This window comes from Lagopus muta, chromosome 2 (genome assembly GCF_023343835.1).
Source record: "Lagopus muta isolate bLagMut1 chromosome 2, bLagMut1 primary, whole genome shotgun sequence".
NCBI classification, from domain to species: domain Eukaryota; kingdom Metazoa; phylum Chordata; class Aves; order Galliformes; family Phasianidae; genus Lagopus; species Lagopus muta.
Genome location: NC_064434.1, coordinates 58,154,058 through 58,178,878, shown reverse-complemented (window position 1 = coordinate 58,178,878; position 24,821 = coordinate 58,154,058). Strand labels below are relative to the sequence as shown.

The window sequence follows — 24,821 nt, the reverse complement described above, 5'->3', positions numbered from 1 at the left end:
GTACCTGTTAATGTCACTTGTTTGTTGCCAAACATTAGAAACCTCCACGCATCCATAAGAAGTAGAGGCTGGCGACCCACAAGCCACGCTGAGTTCTACCACAGTCTCATGGGTGAATAAGCATTGGTTAAGAATAAATATCACAGGCTTCTTACTCCCTACAGTGCCTGCAAAAATAAACCAGGCACACATTAGAGCATAACTTGGGCCTGTAGCATCGTGACTCTTTCATGAACTGCTATGCCTTTCGGTATCTGTGCAACAACACACACTGGCTTATATTAGTGCCTGAGATGCATCAATGGAGGCTGCAGCTTGTTGAGGACAAAGATATGAGACTGCCACACAGAACAGGCTTCCCAGACTCAATTTCACTCATGGTAAGGGATATTTTTCTTAGATCAGGTGGCTACCAAACAGAAGCTTGAATCCAAATCGCTTTCTGTTGCCTATCCTTGCTCTGAAGGCAGAGGGCAAGAAGAGTTCAGTGGAAAAGATCCAGTGAAATGACAACAATTTCATAACCCCTCTATCAAAGTCTGGGTTGCAAACCCTACAAATTGTACCGATGGTGACAGATCCAATAGATCCCCAGTCAAGAGTTAATTTTCTGAGCTGAAGCCTCAAGCATTAAAGAAAAATTCTTAAGCCAGAAAAAGAGGCCCTCTGTGACTGTAGGTCTTACAAGTAATATGGTCACAGATCAAGCTTCATGGTCTATAACAGTTATTCCAATTGTGCAAAATGTCTATTTAGCTTTAATCAATAAATACTAGAGATTGCCTGTATTTGTAAGAAATTATTTTCAAAATCTAAGAAGTGTGATTTGTTTGTAAAAAGCTTAAAAGCCCAACCAACTTGTAAGGTTTCTGCAGCATTCTTGGACTTTTACTGGGCAACGCATTAAAGCATCCAGAAAACACAAGAATGATTAAGTAAAATACTGAATCAGGGATAATCTGCCTGCACCATTCACTGATGCTTTGGGTGGCTGGTCAGAGCAAAGACGTTGTAACACTAATGAAAGAGCATGTTCTCAGGGGTGGGGGATGCAGGTTGAGCTCTGGGAACAGAATTGGCTTTCCTGACAGCATCAAATGTTAGGATACGTGTATCAGGCTAATTCCACTCAACAAAATATCATTCAAATTCACTGGAATCGAGGGCAGGAATCAGAGTAAATAGAAAAAGTTGTTTGTTTATATCTTTTCCTATAAAACTTCATTTTCATAAATGTATCACTGATACAGGCTTCTGCATTAATATTCAGATCTGCCAGGTAACTAAAAGTTATCACTATTTTGTAGTGATATATAAACATAGAAGCATATTGTCCAACTCAGGCAACTCTTTAGCAAAACAAAACGGGCAGCAAGTTATTGCCTAGCCATTTTTTCTCATTTTACTTGCATGCAACCTGACTGCATATCCTAGACTACCATACAAAATGACATCTTTATTTTTCCCCATCTTTTTTTCCCCTCCAATTACACAGGTCACTGTGGCTGCTTAAATCAGTGAGGAAGCACAAAGTTAAATAAGACTTGCACTTTGTACAGAGGCTTAATTTCTAGATGCCTGAAAACCAAGTCAGGGGCAGAGCAAATTCATTCCTAAGCAGCACTCTTGTATAAAGCCTTTGAGCAACTCAAATCTGAAATCAAATTTCCTAATAATGAGTCTCCACATGATGACAGAGGTAATTGCACTGCCTGCACAAATTGCTAGTCCGAAACACATCATCAATATCATTATGTGGCTTGGAAACAGATCCGACCAAAGGCTTATCAGCAGTGCCAGCAAAACTGGATTCTGTCTAAGCAAAAGTACAGACAGCATACAACTGCTGTTACCAGAGCCATTTTAGCATCACTGGAAACTTCTGCCTTTGTTTTTCCCTATGCCTAGCACTGGCCCTGCACAGGCTCTCAGATGAAAACCCCCCTACCACACTGTCACCATTCCCATCAGAAAGAGAACAGGATCAGGAATCCCACTTACGTCAACCAGAGAAGGCAACAAAGGGACACTTCAGAAATAATTTATCTCCATGGGACTGAATGTCACCTGGTTTGGGCATTTCTGTGGATCAGAAGCATTTTTCTAGCCATCATTATGACTGAAACACAATGGGTGAAAAATAAGTTCAGGCAGCAGATTGTTTGCTGAAGTATTTTTAAAAAACACAACACTGATTGATTCAAAGCATTAAGCGCATTCTATTTTTTTAATCATCACCAATGTGTTCTAAAAGAACAAGAGTGAAAAATAAATCCAAACCCAGCAGTGACTCAAGAATTATTCAGTTATGTTACCGCTTCACTTTTTAAATCTAGAAAAGCAGGGGTGTCCAAAATGAACTACGAATAACTGTTAGTAGTCAAAAATATGAAGAAAGGAATCAAAGTCCAAGCATTTTCTACTTCTAATAGATGGGACTGTAACATGGCCCAGGCATCGATGAAGATTTTTCCTCCTGGTTGTGCCTTGGTGATTCCAAGTAAGCTATCCTGTCTCCTCAGTTTTCCCATTTAAATCCAGGAATATAACAAAGAGAGCTGGAAAGAGCTCTGAAACCTGTGAAGGGCCATCTAAGAACAAGGCATTATTATCCCAGAGTAGTGAGCAAGCTGAGGCTGAGGATCTAGGACAGAAGGACAACTGATCCAAGGGGCGGCTGAGATCCAACAGAGGCGGATCAGCTTTCAGCACGCCTTAGCGCTGGAGACTCGGAGGAAACGAGAGCTCCTGTGAGCTTCTGAGGGAAGTATCAGGGTGGTCACTGGATAACATGGCTCCACACAAGCCCTGCCAGCTTGCTAGGCTTTACAGCCTGGCCAGCACTGAGCTTCTTGGAGTCTGTTCTCACTTTCCTCAATGCAGAGGAGGAAGGTGATGATTAACACTGCGAACAGGTGATTAGTGACTACCAAACACCAGTGCATGGAGGCATCTCAGCCAGCAGGCCTGACGTGAAAGGTCACACATCCTGGCAGCAAAACACGAAGAGTTCGTCATCCTTGACATAGCCTTCGAGCGAGGAGGGGTGATACACTGCTCTGGGATCTGCTGAGCACTGGCCTTTTATTTTCATACAGTGCAGTACCTTCATGCAGTCCCCATGCTGTGGCTGCTCCTCCATGTCCTCATGAGACCCCTGCTCCCTGCATGCCCCTGATAAAGGCTCAGGCTGAATGAGTTCCTGCTGCAGCTGAGGAGCTCAGCCTGATCAAGTGGCACCAACTGCACTAGCAATTGGGGCAGAATTTTGCTCTGGATGGATCACAGAGTATATAGCAGCACCTAACAAGGCTAAAATGCATTCCACAAACATCACGTTTTTAAAATCTGCAAAGTCCCTATATATAGTGATTCATTTAATATGCTCATGATTAGATCCTGATTCCATCTAACATGGGTACGATGAGTGAAGAGTACCCCAGTCTCATGATCCACACTGGTGGAAAATTTTGCAGAAACTGAAAACAGCTTTCCCTTTACTTACAACTCTTCCACAATTCACAAAAGCATAAAGAAGAGACTAAAAAGGAATAGGATTCCCAGCACAGTATTACAACGTCTCAGTCTCAAAGCCCCCAATCAGTGTAAACTTGGGAAAAAATAAGGAAGACAATGATCTCTGCCAAGAACTTCCTTTGGAACTGTGAGGAAATCATCTAGGGTTTCTCATGAAACAGGACTTGACATTCTGGCTGAACACCTTGACCATCCCCCAACGTGCACCAATAACTGAAACAACCAGATAGTACTTGTGTAGTGAGTAGCTTAGTGCTTCCATAAATGCTTTGAGATGTCCTGCTGTAAAGTACAATGATGTCAAAATTCTTCCATTTTGAAAGGAAAAGAAGATGGAGAAGAAAAATCAACCTCATTTTGTTTCCTTTAAGAAAGATTACCACAAGGGCTTACTGGCATCTTCAGATTAGCGGTGAACTTAGTCAGGATAAAAATTTAAGCCTATTGCTGACTATCTCCATTCCCAGCTCCATAGCAATAGAAGCTCTTGCTCCAGAACAGCACCTTCAGCATTGCTCAGAAACAGCTACCACTGAAGAGTTCTACTGGAACAACCTCTCCTCTTGGACAAGTCCTGAAATTGCTGCACTGATAACCCATTAGTTGCATACCAACACCAGGAAATGCTGAAACAAACATTTGTTTTCCTTTTCATTTCAGAATTAAGATAGGGTTGCCCAGTTAAGGCAATCACGATTCCTCTGCACAGATGCAGGTGAAGCTGCTGTTTTTCTTGTCAATTAAGAGGAAATCCCATAATGCCAAGAGAGATGAAAAAGAGCAGTCTGAGAAACATGTTAACTTTTGACCTATGATAATTGTTTCACCGAGTGCCAAAGTCAACAAACAATAGGATCCTAAGAGCGAGTGCTTTCATCTCATGGGGTGAGCTGGGTGGGAAATGGTTTTCCTGTGCTGTCGAAGTACATTTTCATGTCCTGGAAAAGAACTTCTGGTCTGTAACAGGATGAACTCAAGCCTGAAAATTCATGCCTGAAAATTCATGCTCTATTTCTGCAAAATGCATAAGATGAAAGGAAGTCCCACCCTCCCCACAGTAAACAGGCCCAAGGACTATGCACGTTGTACACAGCTCTCGCAGACCAGTGCAGAGATCCAAAACCTGTCTCCAGCTGAATGCCACTGGGGCAAGAGGTTCTGAGATCTTCCCTTTACAGCTTGCTCCTACCCTTCTGCACACTGCTGTGCTCCACAGATTCCACGTCGCACTGATGCAACTCTTCGCAGCATCACCCATAGATGTGTTTTTACCATAAGTTTCACTAACTGGTGAGACAGCACTATTAGAAAAAAGAAGTCTTTTTTTTTTTCCCAGTAAGCCAACCAATTGCACTTTCACTTGAGGACTCATCTGTTCCTCAGTACTGAACTACCCAACTACAAATCCAAAAGGAAAAAACAAACAACAACAACCCCTCTGTTCAGTGCACAACTCTTATCTTTTGATAAGCTGTTGATCAGAAAGGAAAAGTAAAACCTTGCGCATGATAGCTGATAGCTCCCAAATGCACTGACCCTCAGCCAATGAACAAAGACAAAGAACCGTAATCAAGTCCTGCCAGGCATGGGACAATCACAGAAGAGGAAGGAAGATGAACAAGGACAGCATAAACTCATCCTTTTCCATATATCCATGCTGTCTTGCTATCACTGGCCAATTCCTTTTCTTTGTTTACTTTTGCAGACCATAACAAATAAACAAGCTTCAGAAAACTAATCTAAACAACAGAAGAATTGGATCCAAGGGGCAGAAGGAGCTATGGATTGCACAGTGGTTCCCCACAAACAGCTAAGACCTGCTTTGTCTATCTTCCCGTCACAGTTTTGGGAGGTGCCCTGTTTCCTTCTCCTTTTCAAAACACAGCTGATGGCAAACCCTGGGGAGAGAGCACTGCTCTCCAGAATACTCCTAGAAAGCCAGAGACATAAAACCACAATTCTTCCTATCACAGAGCTCTGAGCAGGCTCTAGGAATATGCTTTGCCAAATTGCATTTTACAGTAAGGTCTCTATCTTGCTCCTAGCCCAATGGGAAAGTGCCATCAGCACCTTGGCCTGTTTAATATTTTCCTTTCCAAGAGTAAAATAAAGAAAGTAATGTAAAAAGAGAAAGTAAATCCTGGGAGGGAAAAGAAAAAAAGCAAAATGAAGCAGGACACTGGATTGCATCCATACTGAGTATTGTATCATATTGTATTTATTCTATCACTCTTTTGGGGAAAAGTCTTTTATTCCACCATTCTGCACCAAACCACTTTCACTCAATCAGCCAAGCTGAACACCCTGCTGTGATCTACCTGTATCACCACTCCTGTGCACAGCAAACAGCCCCACTGAGCCTTGCATGGGCACAGTTAGGGCACGACAGCAGGGCTGCAACTCTTGGAGGCTGGTGTGCTTGGGGAAAAAAATGGAGCCGACAGGCAAGTTGCTTCTCACAGCTGCTTTCGTTTGGCTTGTGAGGGGTCTGAATGCGCTATTGATTCCCTCGCACTAAAACAGATTTGTAGCTCCTGTGTGTACAAGACACGGATCTCGTTCAACTCTAATCTCCAGCAGCTGTCAAAGACATAAAGGGCTTGTGGTTGGCCGGCATGTCAAAATCAATGAAGATTTTAGGACTCCTTGCCTAAGGGGAGATCAGTCTCACTTGGAAATGACAGGAGTCAGTCTCAGACCTGAGTGGATCAGGCCACCCAAACTGTGTGATGTTTGTTCAGGACATACTGTGCAGCAGGGCAAGGGAAACACACAACTGCACCTCCTGAGGAGCTGTGCCACCCTTACCCTGCCTGTCCCAAGGGTTGCCATCAACAGAACTGGAACCCCAGTGAGTTGGACCAGAAGATCTTACTGGTCTTATCCAACCCTAACGATTCCATGGGACTATGGCTCTGCATCACCACCCAAAGGCTCTGTCCGTGTCTATGCAAAGGCCCCCTGCTCTTAGAAGGGTGATAGATGGCATTTGTTTGGCAGCACTGTGTAGCACCACTACGACTTGTGCCGTCAAATAACTGCCTCTTATTGCTCCAAATGAAAACACTGCCTTCAGTTAGGAAAGAACTCGAAGTTGACTTTTTTCTTTTAGTTAAAGCTACGGATCCAGCCCAATTATTGTCCAGTTGCACTCTGCAGAGGCAACATAGACCCCAGGGCTCTTATTTGTCACAATACAGGCCCCTTCCCAACCCTCAACACACATTTGTGCACAGAACAGCTCAGACAACGCTTGGCGCAGAAGTCCAACAACCACTTGCAGCCAGTGCATCTGTTTCCTCACAGCTGTTTCCCCACCGCCTACCTTGATACAACTTTACTGCAGGGTGACACCTTCAGCATGGGGGGAGATCGGCTGAAAATGGACACATTTCTCTTCCATGCGAGGTGTGGCAGAAGAAGAGATCAGCCGTGTTTTTTAGTGGGATGGGGTGATCAGAAGGCTGTACCATGGGCAGCACAGCAGGGCTTTCTGAACATACAGGTGAGAATACTGAACTCTGCTCTGAAGGACGCGCAAAGAAAAGAAATGGGAAAAAACAGGCTTGGTGCTCTGCCTCTTGGTCGTTGGCACTTTCCCATGTTAACAGAAGGCAAAGGAAGAATAAAGCTCAGTACATGACTAACATTAAAGAGAAATAAAATCCACACAACATTTGAGGTGTCAAAGAACGATATGTGCAGTGTCACTTTTGCAAGAAACTTCAGACCTAGCCTTAATGGGCTTTAATTTAATCCAGACCTGGAATTACTGCAGACTCTTCCTCCTATGGCTGCGGGGATGGGGAGGACAGCCCCCCCGCACTGCTCCCCGGTAACCAACACGCCCCGGCTCACCCCATGCGCCTCCAAACCAATCCACTGAGCGCTTTGCACTGCTTTTAGAAAGTTAATCCACAAATAACTACGGGACAAATAATAATAATCAAGAAATTCTACTCGCATACTCTTTACTTACTTCCAATAAATAAGTGCTTACACACAAAAACGTCTGCAGCCAAAGCAGCCAGATGGGCGGCTTACTAACTGTGCTGCTGGGCGAAGTGCCAGAGGTCCTTCCCCCTCCACACACCCCCTCTCTTCTTTTTTCTTTCTTCTCTCCTCCTTTCCCCCTTCTCACCCCCACGTTCTCATTTACCAGCGGGCCCCCGGCGCCCTCCCCGCGGTGCGCGGCCGCCCCGCTTCGCCGCCACTCACCGCCGGCCGGCTCGGGCAGCGTGGAGACCGAGGTCTGCCCCATGGCTCCGCCGGGACGCGTCCCGCCGTCACGCCGCCCGCCGGGCGCGCAACCTCCGCCGCCGCTGCTTCCGGGGGGCCGCGGCGCTCCTCGGCGGGGCCGCGCCGCCCGCCGGCTGCCCGGGGGCGGCTGCGGGCCGGCGGCCGCCCGTCATGCTGCCGGGTCGCGGTCGGAGAGCGCCGGCGGCCGCGGACGCCGCGCCCAGCCCCGCTCCCGCCCCTCGGCGCCGCCTCGCCCCCGCCCCGCGGCTCGGCCCCTCCTGGGGAGCGGGACGGAGCCGTGCTGTGCGTGGCGAGTGGCACGAAAGGACTTGTTGGTGAACTCCTGGGTTGGGGAAGAAGTAGAGAGGTCCTGCACGGCACGGCGGCGATAGCAACGAAGTTTTTGTTTGTCTTAGCGCATGACTGTAATCTAAGTAGAGCTGTGAGCTTAATCCGAGAACAAACAGGTAACTGTTGGCTGGGGGAAAAACAAAAAAATCCCGAGTGCCTACCAGCTATTAGGTTAGGCGTTAGGAGGAAATTCTTCGCCCAGGGAAATTCTTTTACCACAGTTGGAAGGGATCTCAAAGCCCACCCAGCCCCAAACCCACTGCTGCAGGCACGGTTCCCCCCCCCCCCCCCCCCCCCCCCCCCCCAGCAGCTCAGGCTTCCAAGGCCCCGTCCAACCTGGTTCTGAGCACCTCCAAGGATGGGGCACCACAGCTTCTCTGGGCAGCCTGTGCCAGCAGCTCACTGCCCATTTCAATTCTAGTTTAGGGAAGATAAATACTAATGTATAACATCAACAGATTGTAGGCATCATATTACATAGAATAAGAAGATGAAGCTTCTGATTACAGTAGTTTACTCCAAATACTATTTTTTAAACAAGAAACAACCTATTGCATTAGAACACTTAAAGGTCTTACTAAGTAGATTTTTATTTGTGATGGACAAGATGCTGGGAGTACCCAGCGCTACCTCCATAAATCCTTTAATCAGCTTTTGTAAAGTGCACGATATTAAACACTTTCTCTTGATCCCAGGCAGGGAGTAGTAGTTGAATACAAAAAAAAAACAGCACTGAACTATAGAACAATTACATCTCTTTCTGCTTTACCTCCTGCTTGGAGATGCTAAAGGTCAACACGAACATCTCAGGCTACTCCACTCATAGTCGTTAATGGTCATCAAATGAGAAAAAAAATGGCACTCTTCCGCTTCAGTCCTGCTGTTTTAGCTGTTAAATTTAAGAATTCAGCTTACAACTCACCAGTGAGAGGGAACAAACCCTGAATCCTCAACACTGTGTGAGCAGGCATCTACCAGTGTCACCTGTGAGAGAAACTGGAAAATCGAAAGCAACAGTGTATTGCATTTCTCCTACGCAGAGCTATGTTTATGCAATTGCCTCTAGATAGAATTCTGGCATCCTACTGACATTCTCTATGAGTGCCCAAACGAAATACATGTATTCAGTATTCAACTTTCAATCTGCAGTATGATAGAAATATTTTAATCTATGCATTAAATTTCTTGCCACAATGGCACAGTAGTTGGCTTTTAGGACAGTCAGAGGAAGAATAGCATCTTCGTGACTTCAGAAATGCTTGTAGAACATAAATACTGCTCTTGTACAAACGGCTAGCAGGAGATCACTGAAGCGAATGTAAAACTTCAAAATAGTTCCCAAGGGAGAATGAAATAATGCACAGCTTTTAACCTCTCTCACACATCAAAGAGAAAATTCCATCCCCTCGGTAACGCTTCAAAGACAGCTGTATTTCAATGGGCTTATTCTGCTGGGATGGACCACAGCAGTACATAACCTACAATATGTAGGATGCTGTTGTCCCACCTCTAGAGCTATGTAGGATAGTGTTCAGTAAAGAAGCATTTAAAAAAAATGAATTTGTATTACTATTCCTTCAGTTATCAAGATTAACTTGTGGCACAAAGCGTGAAGCTGTAACCAAGGGCCACCACATTTAGTAGCAGGATTCAGAATGCAGGAAGGACTGGCAAAAGCATTCCATTTTATAAGAGGAAAAAAAGTATTGATCAGATTATTACCAACGCAAAGCAAGAAAATGGCACTGAGTTCAGAATAGAAAATATCCAGCCGGGCAATTCCTAATTCCCCACAGACAGACCTTCCACACAGCCCAGTGAAAGGGGTCTGTACAGAGCAGCTCACTGAGAGGAACCTTGTAGTTCTGCCTATATATATGGCAGCTAAGCATTCAGAGTGTTAGGCCAGCACAGTTAGCACGCAAATGAGGACTATTCTGATTGAGACAAGTGATGGAGTCCTTGGATGAGCTCTGCCCATACAGCAGTGCGGCTGCTAGGAGACAGGCAGTGTGGTCCTCACTTGTGAGCAATCTGAGGGGATGCACCTTGCTCAGTATGCAGGTGATCCCTTGAATGTTGAGCTCTCAGCTCCTCACCATCACACATAGAGCACAGCTGAGCAAGCTCCTCTGTGGCAATTTGGCACCAGCAGTTTTCCTCTCTGCTCACAAATGATCTGCAAATAGGCTATGCACTGACAAACTTGTTTGCTAGCCTAAATTATTCACCAAACACTTTGTAAGTGAATTTCAGGCAGTGGTAGTTATGTAAACAATTCCTTGCTGCAGCAGTTCAATAATTTATTACCTGGGCTGTGCGTGAGGCACCCTCATCTGCACAGCTCCTTTGTACTTTCTGACCCATGGTACTAGCTGCGCCTAGAGGGAACTTCATAGCTTCATCAATATGATTTTAAACGATGGGTGAGGGATGCTCTACCCACGTAACTTTAACACCTGATCTGTAGCTTTCACTGTATCCTTTAGTGTATGTTATTCATGTTAAGGAATTGCCTCATGAGTTGCTGTACGGAACAATTCACTTGAAAGTATCTGGAGTCAGTTGCTCTGTTTCACTTCAGCAGACCTGACCTATGAAGAAACCTTCTTTTACTTACACACTTATAGAATTTCTGTATTTGGGATATTATTTCAATCTACTGCTTTAACAATTAACAGCTGTCCAAAACCTTATGAAACAGCAGAACTGGTATAATCCAGGTTTTGGATAATTTCTTAGACTGACTGTGCAAAATGATGAAAGATGAGCAAATTGAAGGTTCTGCTTAAACTGATACTGAGCGTTGTACTTTTTCTGATTTGAACTTACTGAAAAGTAATACAAAATACAAAGTGCACTTTCCAGGGCTCAGATCTTGTTTTATCCCTTTACCAAGTGCTAAGCACTGTGCACATTGGGAAGAAAAAAAAAAAAAAAAGCTACAGAAGTCGTTGCTTAAAGTACAGAGGGCACCTGGCGTACCAGATCCCATCCCAACCCTAAACCTACACCAGACATTCCTGAAAAAGCTGAACGATCTAACAACAGATGGAATGACATGCTGTCCAAAGTCTGTAAGGTCCCACCCTGGTATTTAATAATTTAAGCGTGAGATTCTAGTTTCAATTTTAATCTGGAACAGGTTGCCCAGTGAGGCTGTGGATGCCCCCTCCCTGGAAGCATTCAAGGCCAGGCTGGATGGGGCTCTGAGCAACCTGGCCTAGTGGGAGGTGTCCCTGCCTATAGCAGGGAGGTTGAAACTAGATGATCTCAAAGATCCCTTCCACTCAAATCATTCTAAGATTCTACAATTCACACATTCTTCCACATTTTTATTACTGACAGTGGGAATGATTATGGATATTTGTGTTGTGTCCAATGTCCCCATAGCTGCCTGTTGCACTGATCTCGGCAGTGCAGTGACTGTGCTGTGATGGCACAGGAAAGTGTTCCCTTTCCAAACAGAAAACAACTGTCAGAAATTTTCCAGTCAGGCATGTCTTTATCACCAGGTATCAATTTTGCCCGTGGCTCCAGATTTATGACAAAGAGGACCGCGTTAAAAATTATAAATAGCTTTCTGCCTGTCCTAGTTCAAGCCACCGGGGAAGAAGAAAGAGATGACGTTAAGACACTGTCCTGGGTTGTGGAATTCCTCAAGAGTCGCCTTTCTGCCAGGTTTCCAGAGGCTTTGGCCACTGCAAGTTTATATCAGTAGCTACACTAAATAGGGTGGATGGCCCCCATTGCCTGCTATAATCTGGCATAGGCCAAGCAAAACCCACGTGCAGCTGGAAGTCTTTTCCTACCCTGGGGTATTGCTTCTCCTCCTCCACCTTTTCCTCAAAGCAGAGCATAAGAGCACACTACCTCAGCACTGCAAGAAGGGCTCTCACCAGCTGCACAGGCTCCTTTGGGCATCTTTCCCTCTCCCCTCTGTGCTTAATGCCTCCTAGCTGTTGCTGCAGCAGCAAAGCCAAGTTATCCAGGAGAGCTTTTGTGCTCCCCAGCCTGTTCAGCAGTACCTCTTCCCCCTAGAGAAGTCAGCCATGCTACCAATCCAGCCACACTAACCATTCTCCTTAGGAAAACACAGCTTTCTGTTCTTCAGAGCATGTGTAGTGGTTGCTGGCTACAGCTCTCACTCCATGGCTCCAAGCTTCTTAATGAATCACTGTGTTTTGGCACTGGAGCAACATAAACACGTCATTTGGGATGTCTTTGCCAAACACACATACATATAGAGCAAATTTTGAATGACAGAAAGTGAACAATTTAATGTAATATTCAGGCTGCATAGTTAAAAGTTGCAAACTAAAAAATAAAATGCAAAACTGAAGGCCACAACAGTACCATCAGGCTATTGGTTGGGCTCACGCAGTGTGTTTAATGGAACATAAGGAATAGGTTTTATCGATAGTGCATCAGCTACAGCTCCCAGCAGGAAAAACAGGAACAGAAAGCAGTGGAGGACTGGAGGATCACTGATCAGCATGGCTATTACACACCTATCTTTCTTTCATGCCTTCAACACCTCTACTTGCTCTTACTGGCTTCAGTGACAATTGAGAAAAAAATTATTTTCAGAAAAGCTGAGTGTTTGGCACAATAGTTTCCTTCATTCCACTTAATTCAATGAGATTTTGAAATGAATTTAAACGTGTTGCTGGATTATAATTAGCCCTGAAGGGCAAGAGACCACAGGGGACCAGCTCTTTCCCTTTAAATGGGCAGCTGTAAAGGCACAATCTTAAACAATATCCCGAACACCAGCAACGTTTGAAAGCTGGCCCTGTGCCTGATTAACAGCCAGGAGTTGGAATAATCTCTGCCTTTGTTGAATCAAAGTCATTCCCTACAATGCTAGTTTACTTCAGACATTTCTAGGCCAAAAATACAACTTTCAGCCTTCGGTTTCATTTCCCCCTTTTTTCTACTACTACAAAAAATATGATTCTTTTTTTCCCCTACAGGGAAAATGTATTTTTTTTCCACTCTCCCATGACTCAAAAACATCTGAAGGATTCTTCCTCCGAGCTTAAGAAAAAGAGTGGGAGAAACTTCACCTTTTGGCAAAGATGCAGAATGGAAATTTTTGACTCAAAACAGGATTTAAAAAAAAAAATAATTATAAGAAGCACGTGAAAACAAGGGGTTATAATGGAAACTATTTTCATAGCCAGCTCTAAAGTAAGCACTTCTGTTCCAGAGACACATGGTACTGATGCAAACATTGATTTGATGCCAAAATCCCTAGCATATTAGTGGAATCCGGAAGCGCTGCAATATTAAATACACCTCAAAATATATGTCAGACATCTCCCTGTGCCTGGTCCACTTTGCACAGCATGACGCTTTATGCTTAATTCATCAGTGGCTAGCAGGCCAGCAGCAGGGCTGTTCGCCTTTCCAGGGCTGGGATCTTCCCTGAATGGTCTTCTGCAAGTCAGGGCTTACTATTCCCACTTTGCAAATACTGAACTCATATCTACTTTCCATGTGCAGCACTCATACAGTGTATTTTGTTGCGGCGTTTGAGCACCCCACACCGGTCCAAAGGAAGTACTATTATCCTCAAGGTCAGATTTCTGCATTTCATCAGGAGTGCTGTGGGGAGAAGTGCTGAAAGCACTGCCAGCTTGTGTCAGATCTGGGGACAGATCTGCTCCCCAGCACAGGCTGGGCCACCCAGATGATATTCAGAACAAAAATTCTTAAATCTCTGTCTCAACCTCACTTACTCAGGGGTGTCTGGCAGGCTACAGAAGCAATGAGGAGGTATGGTGCTCAGCTGCATTTCCTTACTGGCAAACTCTGCTGGCTGCTGTCTGTCTGCTTACTTCAGCTGCCACAAGGCATGTAACCTGGCCCTGGCTAGTTTTCTTCTGTGGCCACCACGAGAAAGTCCCTTTTGCACCTACTGCAATTACAGTCATGGCAATTGGCCTGCATCCTTACTGATTCATTAGAAAAACCCGCAAAAGGAAGAAGGGCTCTAATCAGCATAAAATTAATCTTCTGCTTTTGTGCTGCCCAGTGATAAGTGTATTTTTTTAAACGGTGGATCTGTGGCTTTTGATCAAAGTCCTTGCCTTGCAGTGAAGTGTCAACAGTGATGGGAATCTTCCCCAGCAGGGATCTTGCAGAGCATGCAGAGGTACCTGAGCACATGCAGAGCACTGATCCAGGCTGGTTCTCCTCTGTCAGGCTCAGTGCAAGCTCCCCACCTCTTGGTCTTCTAAATCAGCCACCATCTTTCAGGATCTTCAGCAGTTCTCCTAATTGCTTGTAGTTTGTTAATAGGTTTTACCTAACAGCCTCTTCCCAAGCCACGCTTGATGTCGGGAGATGCTTCCACACTGCTGAATGAATGACTGTGACAGGGAGGGTTACAATGGCTCAGACTTTGTACCCTTTCCCAATGGGATGTGAGGGAACACTGCTCTGGTAACTTGACAGAATCTCCCTGGAGAAGGCTTTCTATTCCTAATGAGGCAGAAAGCCCGGTGAGCTTTGCCTAAAAAAAAGGCAAAACTCAGCTCCCCTATGCATAGAATCATAGAATCTTTAGTTTTGGGAGATTCTTAAAGGTCTAGTCTAACTCCCCTGCAATGAACAGGGACACCTACAACAAGATCAGGTTACTCAGAGCCTTATCCAGTCTGACCTTGAACATCTTTAGGGACGGGGCATCCACCACCTCTCTAAGCAACATGCTCCAGTGCATCACCACTCTTAAAAGCTTCTCTGTTATGTTCAATCTAGATCTCTTCTAGTTTGAAACCAACTCCCCTTGTTCTATCACCACAGACCCTGCTAAAAAGTGTCCCCATCTTTCCTGTAGCTCCCCTTTGGATACTGAAAGCTTGCTATCAGGTCACCTTGCATCCTTCTCTTCTCCACGCTGAACAGCCCCAGTTCTCTCAGCCTGTCCTTGCAGGAGACATGCTCCATCGCTTGGATCATTTTTTGTGGCCCTCCTCTGGACACATTCTAACAGATCCATGTCTCTCCTGTACTACATATCTGGATGCAGTACTCAGATGAGGTCTCAGCAGTGCAGAATAGAGGGATATGGCCACATTTCTTTTGCTGCAGTCCATGATACAGTCGGTGTTCTGGGCTGCAAGGGCACATTGCTGGCTCGTGTCCAGTTTGCTATCCACCAGTACTCCCCAGTCCTTTTCAGCAGGGACATTTGGTGTCTATGTGCTGATTGTTTAAACCAAGTGTAAACCTGTAAGTCTGATTTTGCTTTTCCAATTGTCATGCATTGTTTGTTTGCGTGTTGGTGGCCAGGGGAACCAGTGTGCTTTAATTTGCCAGCCCTGAGGTTTCTTGTGCTGATCCAGACTGTTTTTAGCTCAGGTTCATTCAGTTACAAAGCCCACACAGAAAGAAACTAAACAATTACATGAGATGGGAATGTTACATGGTTCTAGTGGAAAGTGCTTTTACTAAGACTAAACATTAATATTACCCTTTTTTTTTTTTTTTTTTTACTACCTGCTTAATACAGCAGATCATTAATGCAGCACATTTTAGTTAGTTAAAATGAACAAATGTCATTAAATTAAAATTCAGAGCCATTAAAACCAGATGGGATATGGGGAGAAAAATTGCAGAGACTTTAGAGCTAATGTAAATGTAATATTGTTGTTTTCAGCTCCAGTGCAATTAAATAGGGCTGACAGAAGCTTTCACAAAAAAAGTGCAGGAAGAAAATCTGCCTGTAAGGAAAATCAATTTAAAAGAAATTGCACTTCAGATATTTTCATGGTTCTGTGGCTCGCTGAATTACATTCCTGCATAGAAGCTGCAATGCTGGTGTGGAAGAGCTAGCACTGAGATCTTTACTGGTGTGTTACTTACTGGGAGAAAAATGACTTAATTTACAGTGCTTACTGAAGGCAAGTGAGTGCCTAAAAAAGTTAACCCAGGCAGGCTCATTCCCAAAGGAAGAAAATACACATTTTCAAGAGTACGGACTGCCTGGGGAGCATTCAGTGCCTCCTCTGCAGTTCCCAGTGTCCTTGGAGCCAGGCTGTGAGTGCCCTCCTAAACATAGATGGGTGCAAGGCACAGACTTGGGCCATGAGAGAGCTGTGCCTTGGGTGCTGCCAACAGCTCTGGGAGAATCACAGAATCATCTAGCTTGGGAAAGGTCTTCAGGGTCACCAGACTCAATAGGGCCACCAAACCCAACCATCAACCTGACCTTCTGAGTCCCATCACTAAGCCGTGTCCCTGTTGCCACATCCACATGTCTCTTAAATCCCTCCAGGGGTAGGCATTCCACTACTTTCCTGCACAGCCCATTCCGATGCTCAAACAGGCTCTCCATGAAAAAATTCTTCCTGAAGTCCAATGTAAACCTCTTCAGTGCAACTTGAAACCCTTTCCTCATGTCCTATCACTTGTGACCTGAGAAAAGAGACCAGGCTTACTGACTGCAGCACAGTTACATTTAGCTGTGGGGTCTGATCAACAAAATCCAGCTTGGGATTAAGCTCCAATGCTTTCTGTAAAGTCCCTGGACCAGTGCTGTCTATATAGGGCTTTCCTGTCACTGGGGCATGTGATGATCAACCCCTTAGTTTATTGCTCTGAAAAATGTTAGGAAGAAAAGAGAGAAAGAAAAAAAAGTAAGGTACCTAAGATCACTCTATTTCTTTTTAAAAACAGTTGCTGTGTATCACACTAAATAGCTGTTTTTGATCAAAATAGCAAGTGAAAGTCTATATAAAATCTTGCCTAACCATATGATATATCGGGGGGGGGGGAGGGAGGAGAATGGTAGGGGGGTGTGTTCCCAAGCACCCTCAAGCCCACATCCCACTCATTTAAACTCCTAAAATACAACACAAGATGTCAGAGTCTTCGTTTTCTCACGAACTCCACAGCAAGTATGAAACTCGACCTTGATTCATATACAGTGATAAAAGCCAGAGCCTGCAAATTTATGAATGTAGCTGGCAGCCATTAAGTGCATTATGTGGAGGTCAGGCTGATGGTCCCTTTTTGTTTATTCCTCTTATTTAATGATCCATCGCTGGAGATGTGCCAAAAACTTTCAGAGTGTTTTACAACTTATTTATATGACTGAGAAGTGTGTACTGTTCTTTCCATCCTCATTATCCTGGCATGCTGAAAATAAACTGGAGTGCAGAACTGGCATCTGAGGAAAACACAGAGGGCGTGGGGTTTCTTTTTAATGTGAGCTGAGAAGATGCTTGTCACTTTCTGAAGCAGCCTTTTGTTTGAGTGACAAAACAGGGCTACCTTCATTTTGTGCAGCCAAATTCCACAAAAGTCAAATATGTCAGCACACTATATAGCATCTGGCTGCAGGCAGATTTCAAGATATGCTGTGGTTATGGTTTCACCACAGTCAGGGTTCAGGTATACAGATTCACCTTTGCTTAGTGACCGCTAGCTCCATGCCTTACAAGAAAGACTTTGTCTATGGATATGGGATGGATAATCTAATTATTATATTTACATAATAAATGATTTTGCTTAGGCCTGCTATATCTGTGAACAGATAAGCTACACTAATACAAGTCACTTGAATGTTGATGCAGGAGAAAAGGTACACATTTTCTACTGCAGCTAGCAATGCTGAAACACTGTGCCCAGATGTTTGTGTTACAACATCCTGTTATTCCTAGCAAATGTTTATAGGTCTGAATAAGAGTTCCAACAGAAAGGGCTGGTGTCATTCAGACCCATGGACTGGAAAAGTGTGAAAAATATTGCAGAGGTCTGTTTACTAATCTGACAGAGAGAAAATTAAGTATTTGAATGTTGAGGTATTTTGTTATGAAACCAGCCATTGAAGAAATTCTGGTGCAGGCAGCTCATAGGAATCTGGCATTTATGATGTGATAACATTTATCGTATGATAAATAATTGTCCCTGCAAGTTGAAGTAACTTGATCCACAGTTCAAGCAAGGAATTTTTGGTTCATGTAAGTTATCTATTAATACTGGGTCACTAATGGACGTATCACCTTATTAAGAAAAGATCATACACTCTACAAAGTTACTTTAGACTTGTCTGTCGATTTTCACATTGAACACCATTGTCTGACAGCTAAGCTTTCAAAGTGCTGTGACATTTTGCACCTCCCATGTTATTGCTCACTAGAATCTGAGCCAGCCTAGATGACAAAAGAAAACGTGACAACCAAGGAAATAAAACATTTACATGAATGTGTTTTTAGTCGAAAAGCTTGTTACTGAATTACCAAAACGAAACCTGAACGTCACTCAGTGCATCCTTGGTGCTGCATCAGTGAAGTCACTGGAGCGTATTTCAGTGACAGTGAGTTTTATACCTGATCCGTCAGAGAAGTAGCAGACAACTGTGACACTTCCATAAGCATGCAGAGCTCATTACAGAATCACAGAATCACAGAATCACCCGGGTTGGAAGGGACCCCAAGGATCATGTAGTTCCAACCCCCCTGCCTAGCAGGGCCACCAAACATACACATTCAGATCAGGTTGCCCAGGACCCCGTCCAACCTGGCCTTAAACACGTCCAAGGACTGGGCACCCACAACCTCCCTGGGCAGCCCGTTCCAGGGCCTAACCACTCTCCTAGTAAAGAACTTCCCCCTAACATCCAACCTAAATCTTCCCTCCTTCAAATCTTCCTTTAAATCTTCTCCTCCTTCATTCTTTCCCTTCCTGGCACTTTCAGCTTCTGCTGCTGGCCAAAGCCAGACAAGGGGATCCTGCTGCATGGGGCACCTTCTGAGGACCAGATGCATTCTATTAACTCTTCCTCACCTCCAAAAACAAACTTGAGTTTCCTATAATTCATAGACTTTCTAATTGCTGTTGATAATATGCCTATAACCTGCAGTATGCTGCATACACACACAAAAAATCATATCCCTGTTACAATGACAATCGAGCCTTCATGAAAATTCCACTTTCAACATCAGATCATGCTTTTCTAGGGAAGAGATCTATGTATGTAATAGCCAAATTACAAAAATATTTGAGAAGAAAGCAAGTGCCACCGTTCCCTAGGTATAAAATTCATTCTTTCCAGGAAGTTTTTGAGTTTTGAGGGTTACAGCAAAATTTCTTGTGCTCTATCTTATCTAATTTGCCCTCTTGTGTATTTTTGATCAGCCTTTTGAAAGCTGACACAGTTTCTTATATTAGAATTCAGTCTAAGCAACCGGAACACTTTTCATGCTTCACCACTCACTGGTTATTAGTGTAATCTGCAGGAAGCAACATAACAATAGAGCATTGTTTCTGAATGCGAGCAAAAGGTTAGAACAACAGCCTACGCTCAGACTTGGCTTCTTGACTCCTCTTCCCTTTGAGATGAAGAAAGAAAACGTGTGTAGTAATTCTGAGGCTATTTCCATGGTGCTCAAAGTCTTTCATACAGCTTTCTACGGGCCAGAAGACAGAAAGATATAGCAGCACTCTTGCCCTGGAAGCACTGTGTAGCTGAAACAGTAAGAACTATGGGAGCTTACCAGCTGTGAGGTAAGGCAAACCTCTGGCTTCCTGACAGTGCAATACTTGAGTATCTCCCAGCACCCACCAGACAGATCTGCTACAGTCATAACCTCAAAGCTACCAGGATAGCTGTGTGAGAAATTATTCCCTCTCAAAGAAGTGTAGCTAGACCCACAGACGCTTGGTTTCACAGTCCTCAGCCCTCTCTTTTACCCCTGCCTAACCACAGGGGCACCAGAATTACCTATATAGTGAAGCTTTCCTCCTCGATACTAAAATGTCCATTTAGGGGATCCACCACATCTGCCTGAACCATAGTAGTGCCTTATTAGCACCTGCACCACTGGTTAAATGGTATCCAATCCCTTTAATACTGTTCTGGAGAGCAGCCTGAAGACAGCATTTCTTGAGGAGCCTGTCTGCTTTCAGTTGATACTGCAAAAAAGTACTACCAAAAGAATGGAAGTTTTGGGGAAAAAGCCTATCATTAATGAATCTTATCCTCTCTTGCAAGGGTCTCCTTCCCCTAGATAGTGTAGTGACAGGGAGTGAGGTGCCCTGTTCTTTAGTTATGAACCTGACAAGGGGTGCCTCATGGCTTTGGATTCTTGGGTGACAAACAGGGAAGGGTGCCATAATCATTAATGGACATGAACATTTCTCCTGACATTCTTTGGAAAAATAAAATATAAGTAAATTCTTTCTCATTAGAGCAGAAAAGAAAACTATACCATCCATGTAAAACAACAGTGCCAGATCAAAGAAGTGGTTCCTCACAGTGCAAAGAGCAGCACCAGCAATTTGTCTCCCAAGCTGCTAGACTCAGCAAGTGAGACCTTCCTACTGGGCAAAATAGCAAAGTGATTTTTATCCATGGCCCTCACTGCAGCCCTGTATGTGTTCCTACTGCACTGCCAGGCTGACAGCGACCCTGAGAAATGAGTACGTTACCCGATTTCAGACACTGGAAAAACTCCAAAATCTGCCCTCCATTGGAGCAAGTGGTGATAATTGGTTTAATTGGTTCTGGCTTACACCCATCAGCCCCACTTGATAGTACTTAGGCATAAAAATAACACGAGTTAATGTGTTGTACAGGAACCCAGGCCACTGCTGGCTCCGTGATAATGAGAAAGAATTGAGCATCTTTCATTTAACTACACATGCACTGAGAGACACTGTAATGGGCATTATTTCAAGAAGCCTTTCTCATGCTGAGGAGGTAGCCAAGACTCTTATGTCTCAGCATTACCATACTGTTGTGTCCAACAGCCAGCAATTAAGGCAGATGTGGGTAGCTCTGCTGGAAACGGGGGCTTTATTAAAACTAGAAGGAGGAATTATGAGCTTTGATTAGGAAGCATCCTTCCTGAGGCCTTCTAATACTTCCAGCCTTTTTAGCAGTCCACTAGCTGTAACTTCTGAAATATTGTTTTTCCCTTGAAGGTCATCAACAGTTACCTTTAGTCTAATCTGAATCAGCCATTACCAGTATATATATATATATATATATATATATATATGTCACCATTCCTGACAATGGACATCTACAGATAGATGTTGGTGATATTTAGTCATAGATGGGAATGAAGAGGTCCAAACTAATGATTTGTGGAAAGAAACAGTATTGAGACAGTTTTTGTTGTTGATTTGTTTGTTTTTGCTTTTTGCAGTATTATTAAATTTGCAGAGACGCAAAGGGACTTCAGGGTGAGATGCAAAGAAAGTTCAGAGTATTAAGAAATTTGTTTTGGTTAGTCTTTCACAGTGACATCAATTTCTGAGTTATGAGGCTTTCCTGCATCTTCTCAAGATTTGCATGTTTCAAACAAGATGTGGGACACCAGAAGTTACAGCTTCCCAGGAGCTCAAACCGGAGTCAGACGCTTTCAGTGTTGCAAATACATTTTTACATTTTAAGAGTTTGTTAGCTCTCTGGGACACAGCTCATCAGCTGACCACGTGCTCCCAACTTAATAACATGTATTATGCAAGTACCTTTCAAAATCACTGCTCTCAATGCTGAGCCTCTCAATCTGTAACTATGACCTAATTATTTCCCACACCGATTGTATAGCTTGTCATCTGTTCATATTGAATGCATTGGTTTCTCACCTAAAAATAGTTTTATTTTTTCTTGCCAGTCATTGCTAGTAGCAGCACACAGAACAGAGCAGAGAACCAGTTCTTGCTGGATGCCTCTTGAATCACACCAGACGTGTGATTCCTCCTAAAATACATTTGTATTCTGAAGCCTAGCATTTAGGTACTCATTTGATACATAACATACTGATTGTATATCATGTTAGCATCTACATGGCAGACCAAAACCAAACAACTCAACGCAACAAGCTAGCTGTATGATAGAATTTCCCCAAACCTGTTTTTCCTAAAACCCATGTTAATGGGAGTTATTTGTATTCAATCCTTTCATTTTTTCTGGCTCAGTCCCTGTATCATCTGTTCCATGTTTTTGCTCAGGATGGATGTCAGACTCACCAGCTAATGATTACCAGTGTACTTCGCTTACTGCTTTTAAAAAACGCTACAACAGATTAATAATCATTTGTTTAAAAGCACACAGCTCTCTCACAAAGGTGATGAGATCTGCCTTTGGTAACACTTTCCCAGCCAATGCTATATATGAACATGTCTTGCAGCAGGTTAGGACCTTCCCACTTTCCTGCTTGCATTCCTCCTACACATACAGGAAAGGTCCATCTAGCCCATCTCCAACAGTGGCCCTAAGCAATGCTGGCTTTCCACAGGCTCTGCATGGTGGCTAAGCATCAGCCTTGCAGGTTACTGCCTTGTTTTGCTTGGGAAGCAGATTTGTTCCCATCCATTTGCAGTGGCTTCTGTACTACACAAAGCACAGGATACAGCTATGTGCAGATATGGCAAAGAGATAGCTTGTTCTACAAATGAGCAAGGAGCAGTTTGATTTAAAGTAGTGGTCACTAAAATTGGAGGAAAGAATTAGGAGCAAAGTGAACATGCTTTTTAAAGATGGCAAAATCTTGGACTATTCATCTTTATCAGCAAAATCCAAAATAACCTAGGAGACCACATCCCAGCTGTGGGAAGTAGATTGGTATCAGCTAGGAAGAACATTCAGTTTCTGTGTGTTCATGTCGAGTCAAACATGATAAGAAAGGTGACGAGAAAGTCACACAATGTGTGAAAACATTCTCTGCTTTTTCTCTCTGCTGAAAAGAAGCCCAGTTGCCACAAGTAAGTTTTCTCTTACAAAATTTGTTCACTCTTTGTTTTAAGAAACCAAATCAGTCACTCAGCTCCATCTGCACTGTGCTGAGAAGTTTATTTTCGCTGCTTTCTCAGGAAAGCTGTCTTTCAAAACAGTGACAACACTTTTCTCCATTGGCAATCTGACCTACTACTCGAGGTGCTCTTTACTGACCTGGAAAAAATCTGAAAGGCAAAGCAAAGCAAAGGAGATCACAGAGAAGAGACAACGATGCCACAAACTCATGATTCACCACTGGTCACGGGAATGATGCTTACACCAGGTGAACCTGGTGTCCACCTCAAAGGCAGACATTTGAAATGGCCACACACCTTCTCTGAATCCAGAAAAGGTGCACAGACTGACATTTGGGAGTCATCTGCACTAATGGATAAATAAAGCTGAATTTGCTGTCAAGCTTTTAAATGTAAATCAGAAAATAAAAAGAAAAGGAAAAAGAAAGAAAGAAAGAAAAAAAAAGCAACAAGAATATCTAGCTGTGATTGCACAAAGCAACCAGGGAGCAACCAGGGAGCTTATCTCAGATCAATCTTACCTCAGCTGAGTTTTTCATGTCACTGAAATAGTAAGCCATTGCGTCAGGTAGCCAACAGCATCACAATGGGTAACAGGATGCAGCCTTTACCAACGCACGCACAGCAGTACTAACGTAACAGAAAAACACTACTCTCATAAAAAGATCTTTTAAACAACAGCCATGCAGCCTGCCCCCTCAATGCAGTGCCATATCATTAGCTTATTCACCCGTGGTGAAGATAAAAAGAGCAATGCAGGCAGCCAACAGAGAGAGGAAGAGGTCCCATTACAACCTCTTATTGCTCTGTGGAAGAAGGGAACATTTTTAGGTAGGAAGGTGGGAAGGATGCAGGCTATTTTTGCTCCTAAAATAAGATTCTAAACTGAGTTGAGCAGTCTGCCTACTTTGCCAATATAATCCCTGACCACTCAGCAGGCAAGTTTCCTGAGCTGCAAGATGAAGGAACGTGCACAGCGCCTAAAGAACACGAGAGGCTGCAGAGGTGACAGGAATGTATGAACATCCAGAGCTCTGCATACAACTACTGCGATATGCATGTTGAAATCTCAGTACTCAGAACTAAAACAATGAATGTTAATAGACACTGCATTATTTTGAAGTGGAGGACAATAAAACATTTCAGTGTTCATCACCCTCAGATACTGCTGGCATTGCAAAGTAAATTACTCACCTTGATAGACTCCAAAATCTTGCCCAAGGGTTCACCACAGTTAATTTGGCCTTATGGCCCCCATGTGTAGGTAAGAATGTATTTTTTTTTCATTATCTACATGGCCTAACCTTACTAATGACCACAACGCTTTCAAGGAACACTACACAAACTTCTCCTCCTTCTGACAGGTTGTGGCACCTCCAAAGTGGTGAGCAAGATGGAGTTGTGCCGGGACTGATTACTCTGTGGGTTTGGATTAATGCCTGCTGGACAAAAGGCACTGTGCAGTTTAAGCACACCAGTGTGCTTGGAGTTCGCTATAGAAGCTTGGGCCCTGACACAGGGCATGCACAGCCTTTGTGATGTACTGAAGGAAATAGAGATAGTGCTGTGCTCTGTAGAAAAAGTAGGAAATCTGGGCTCTGCTATTGACAACACCCATTCCACCCCTAAGGCTCAAACCATTCTTGCCCCTGAATTCTGTGATGCTTTACCCAGAGGGAGGGCAAAGCACTGGCACAGGCTACCCAGAGAAGCTGGTGTGCCCTGTTCCTGGTGGCTTTCAAGGCCAGGTTGGATGGGCTCTGGGCAGCCTGAGCTGGAGGGGGACAGCCCTGCCCATAGCAGGGGTTGGGGATGGGTAGGTTTTAAGGTGCCTTCTAACACAAATCATTCTGAGATTCTATGATTTTGTTATTTCTGAAGCCACACATGCCAAAGTAAGCAGACACTTCTACCTCCTG

At 43.9% G+C, this 24,821-nt stretch overlaps 1 protein-coding gene across 4 annotated transcripts in view; it reads right to left on the bottom strand.

Moving 5' to 3' along the window:
- The window catches only part of PHACTR2 (phosphatase and actin regulator 2), a 125,879-nt gene that overhangs the window by 68,305 nt on the left and 32,753 nt on the right, over positions 1 to 24,821 (bottom strand). Inside the window, exon 1 of one of the 4 annotated variants that reach the window (XM_048937205.1) lies at positions 7,756 to 7,886. The exons of the other annotated variants lie outside the window; for them this stretch is intronic. Within the exon in view, the coding sequence (XP_048793162.1) occupies positions 7,756 to 7,798 (43 nt within the window). The 5' untranslated portion in view covers positions 7,799 to 7,886. Of the gene's footprint in view, positions 1 to 7,755; positions 7,887 to 24,821 lie in introns of those variants that run through there. 4 annotated transcript variants of the gene reach the window in all.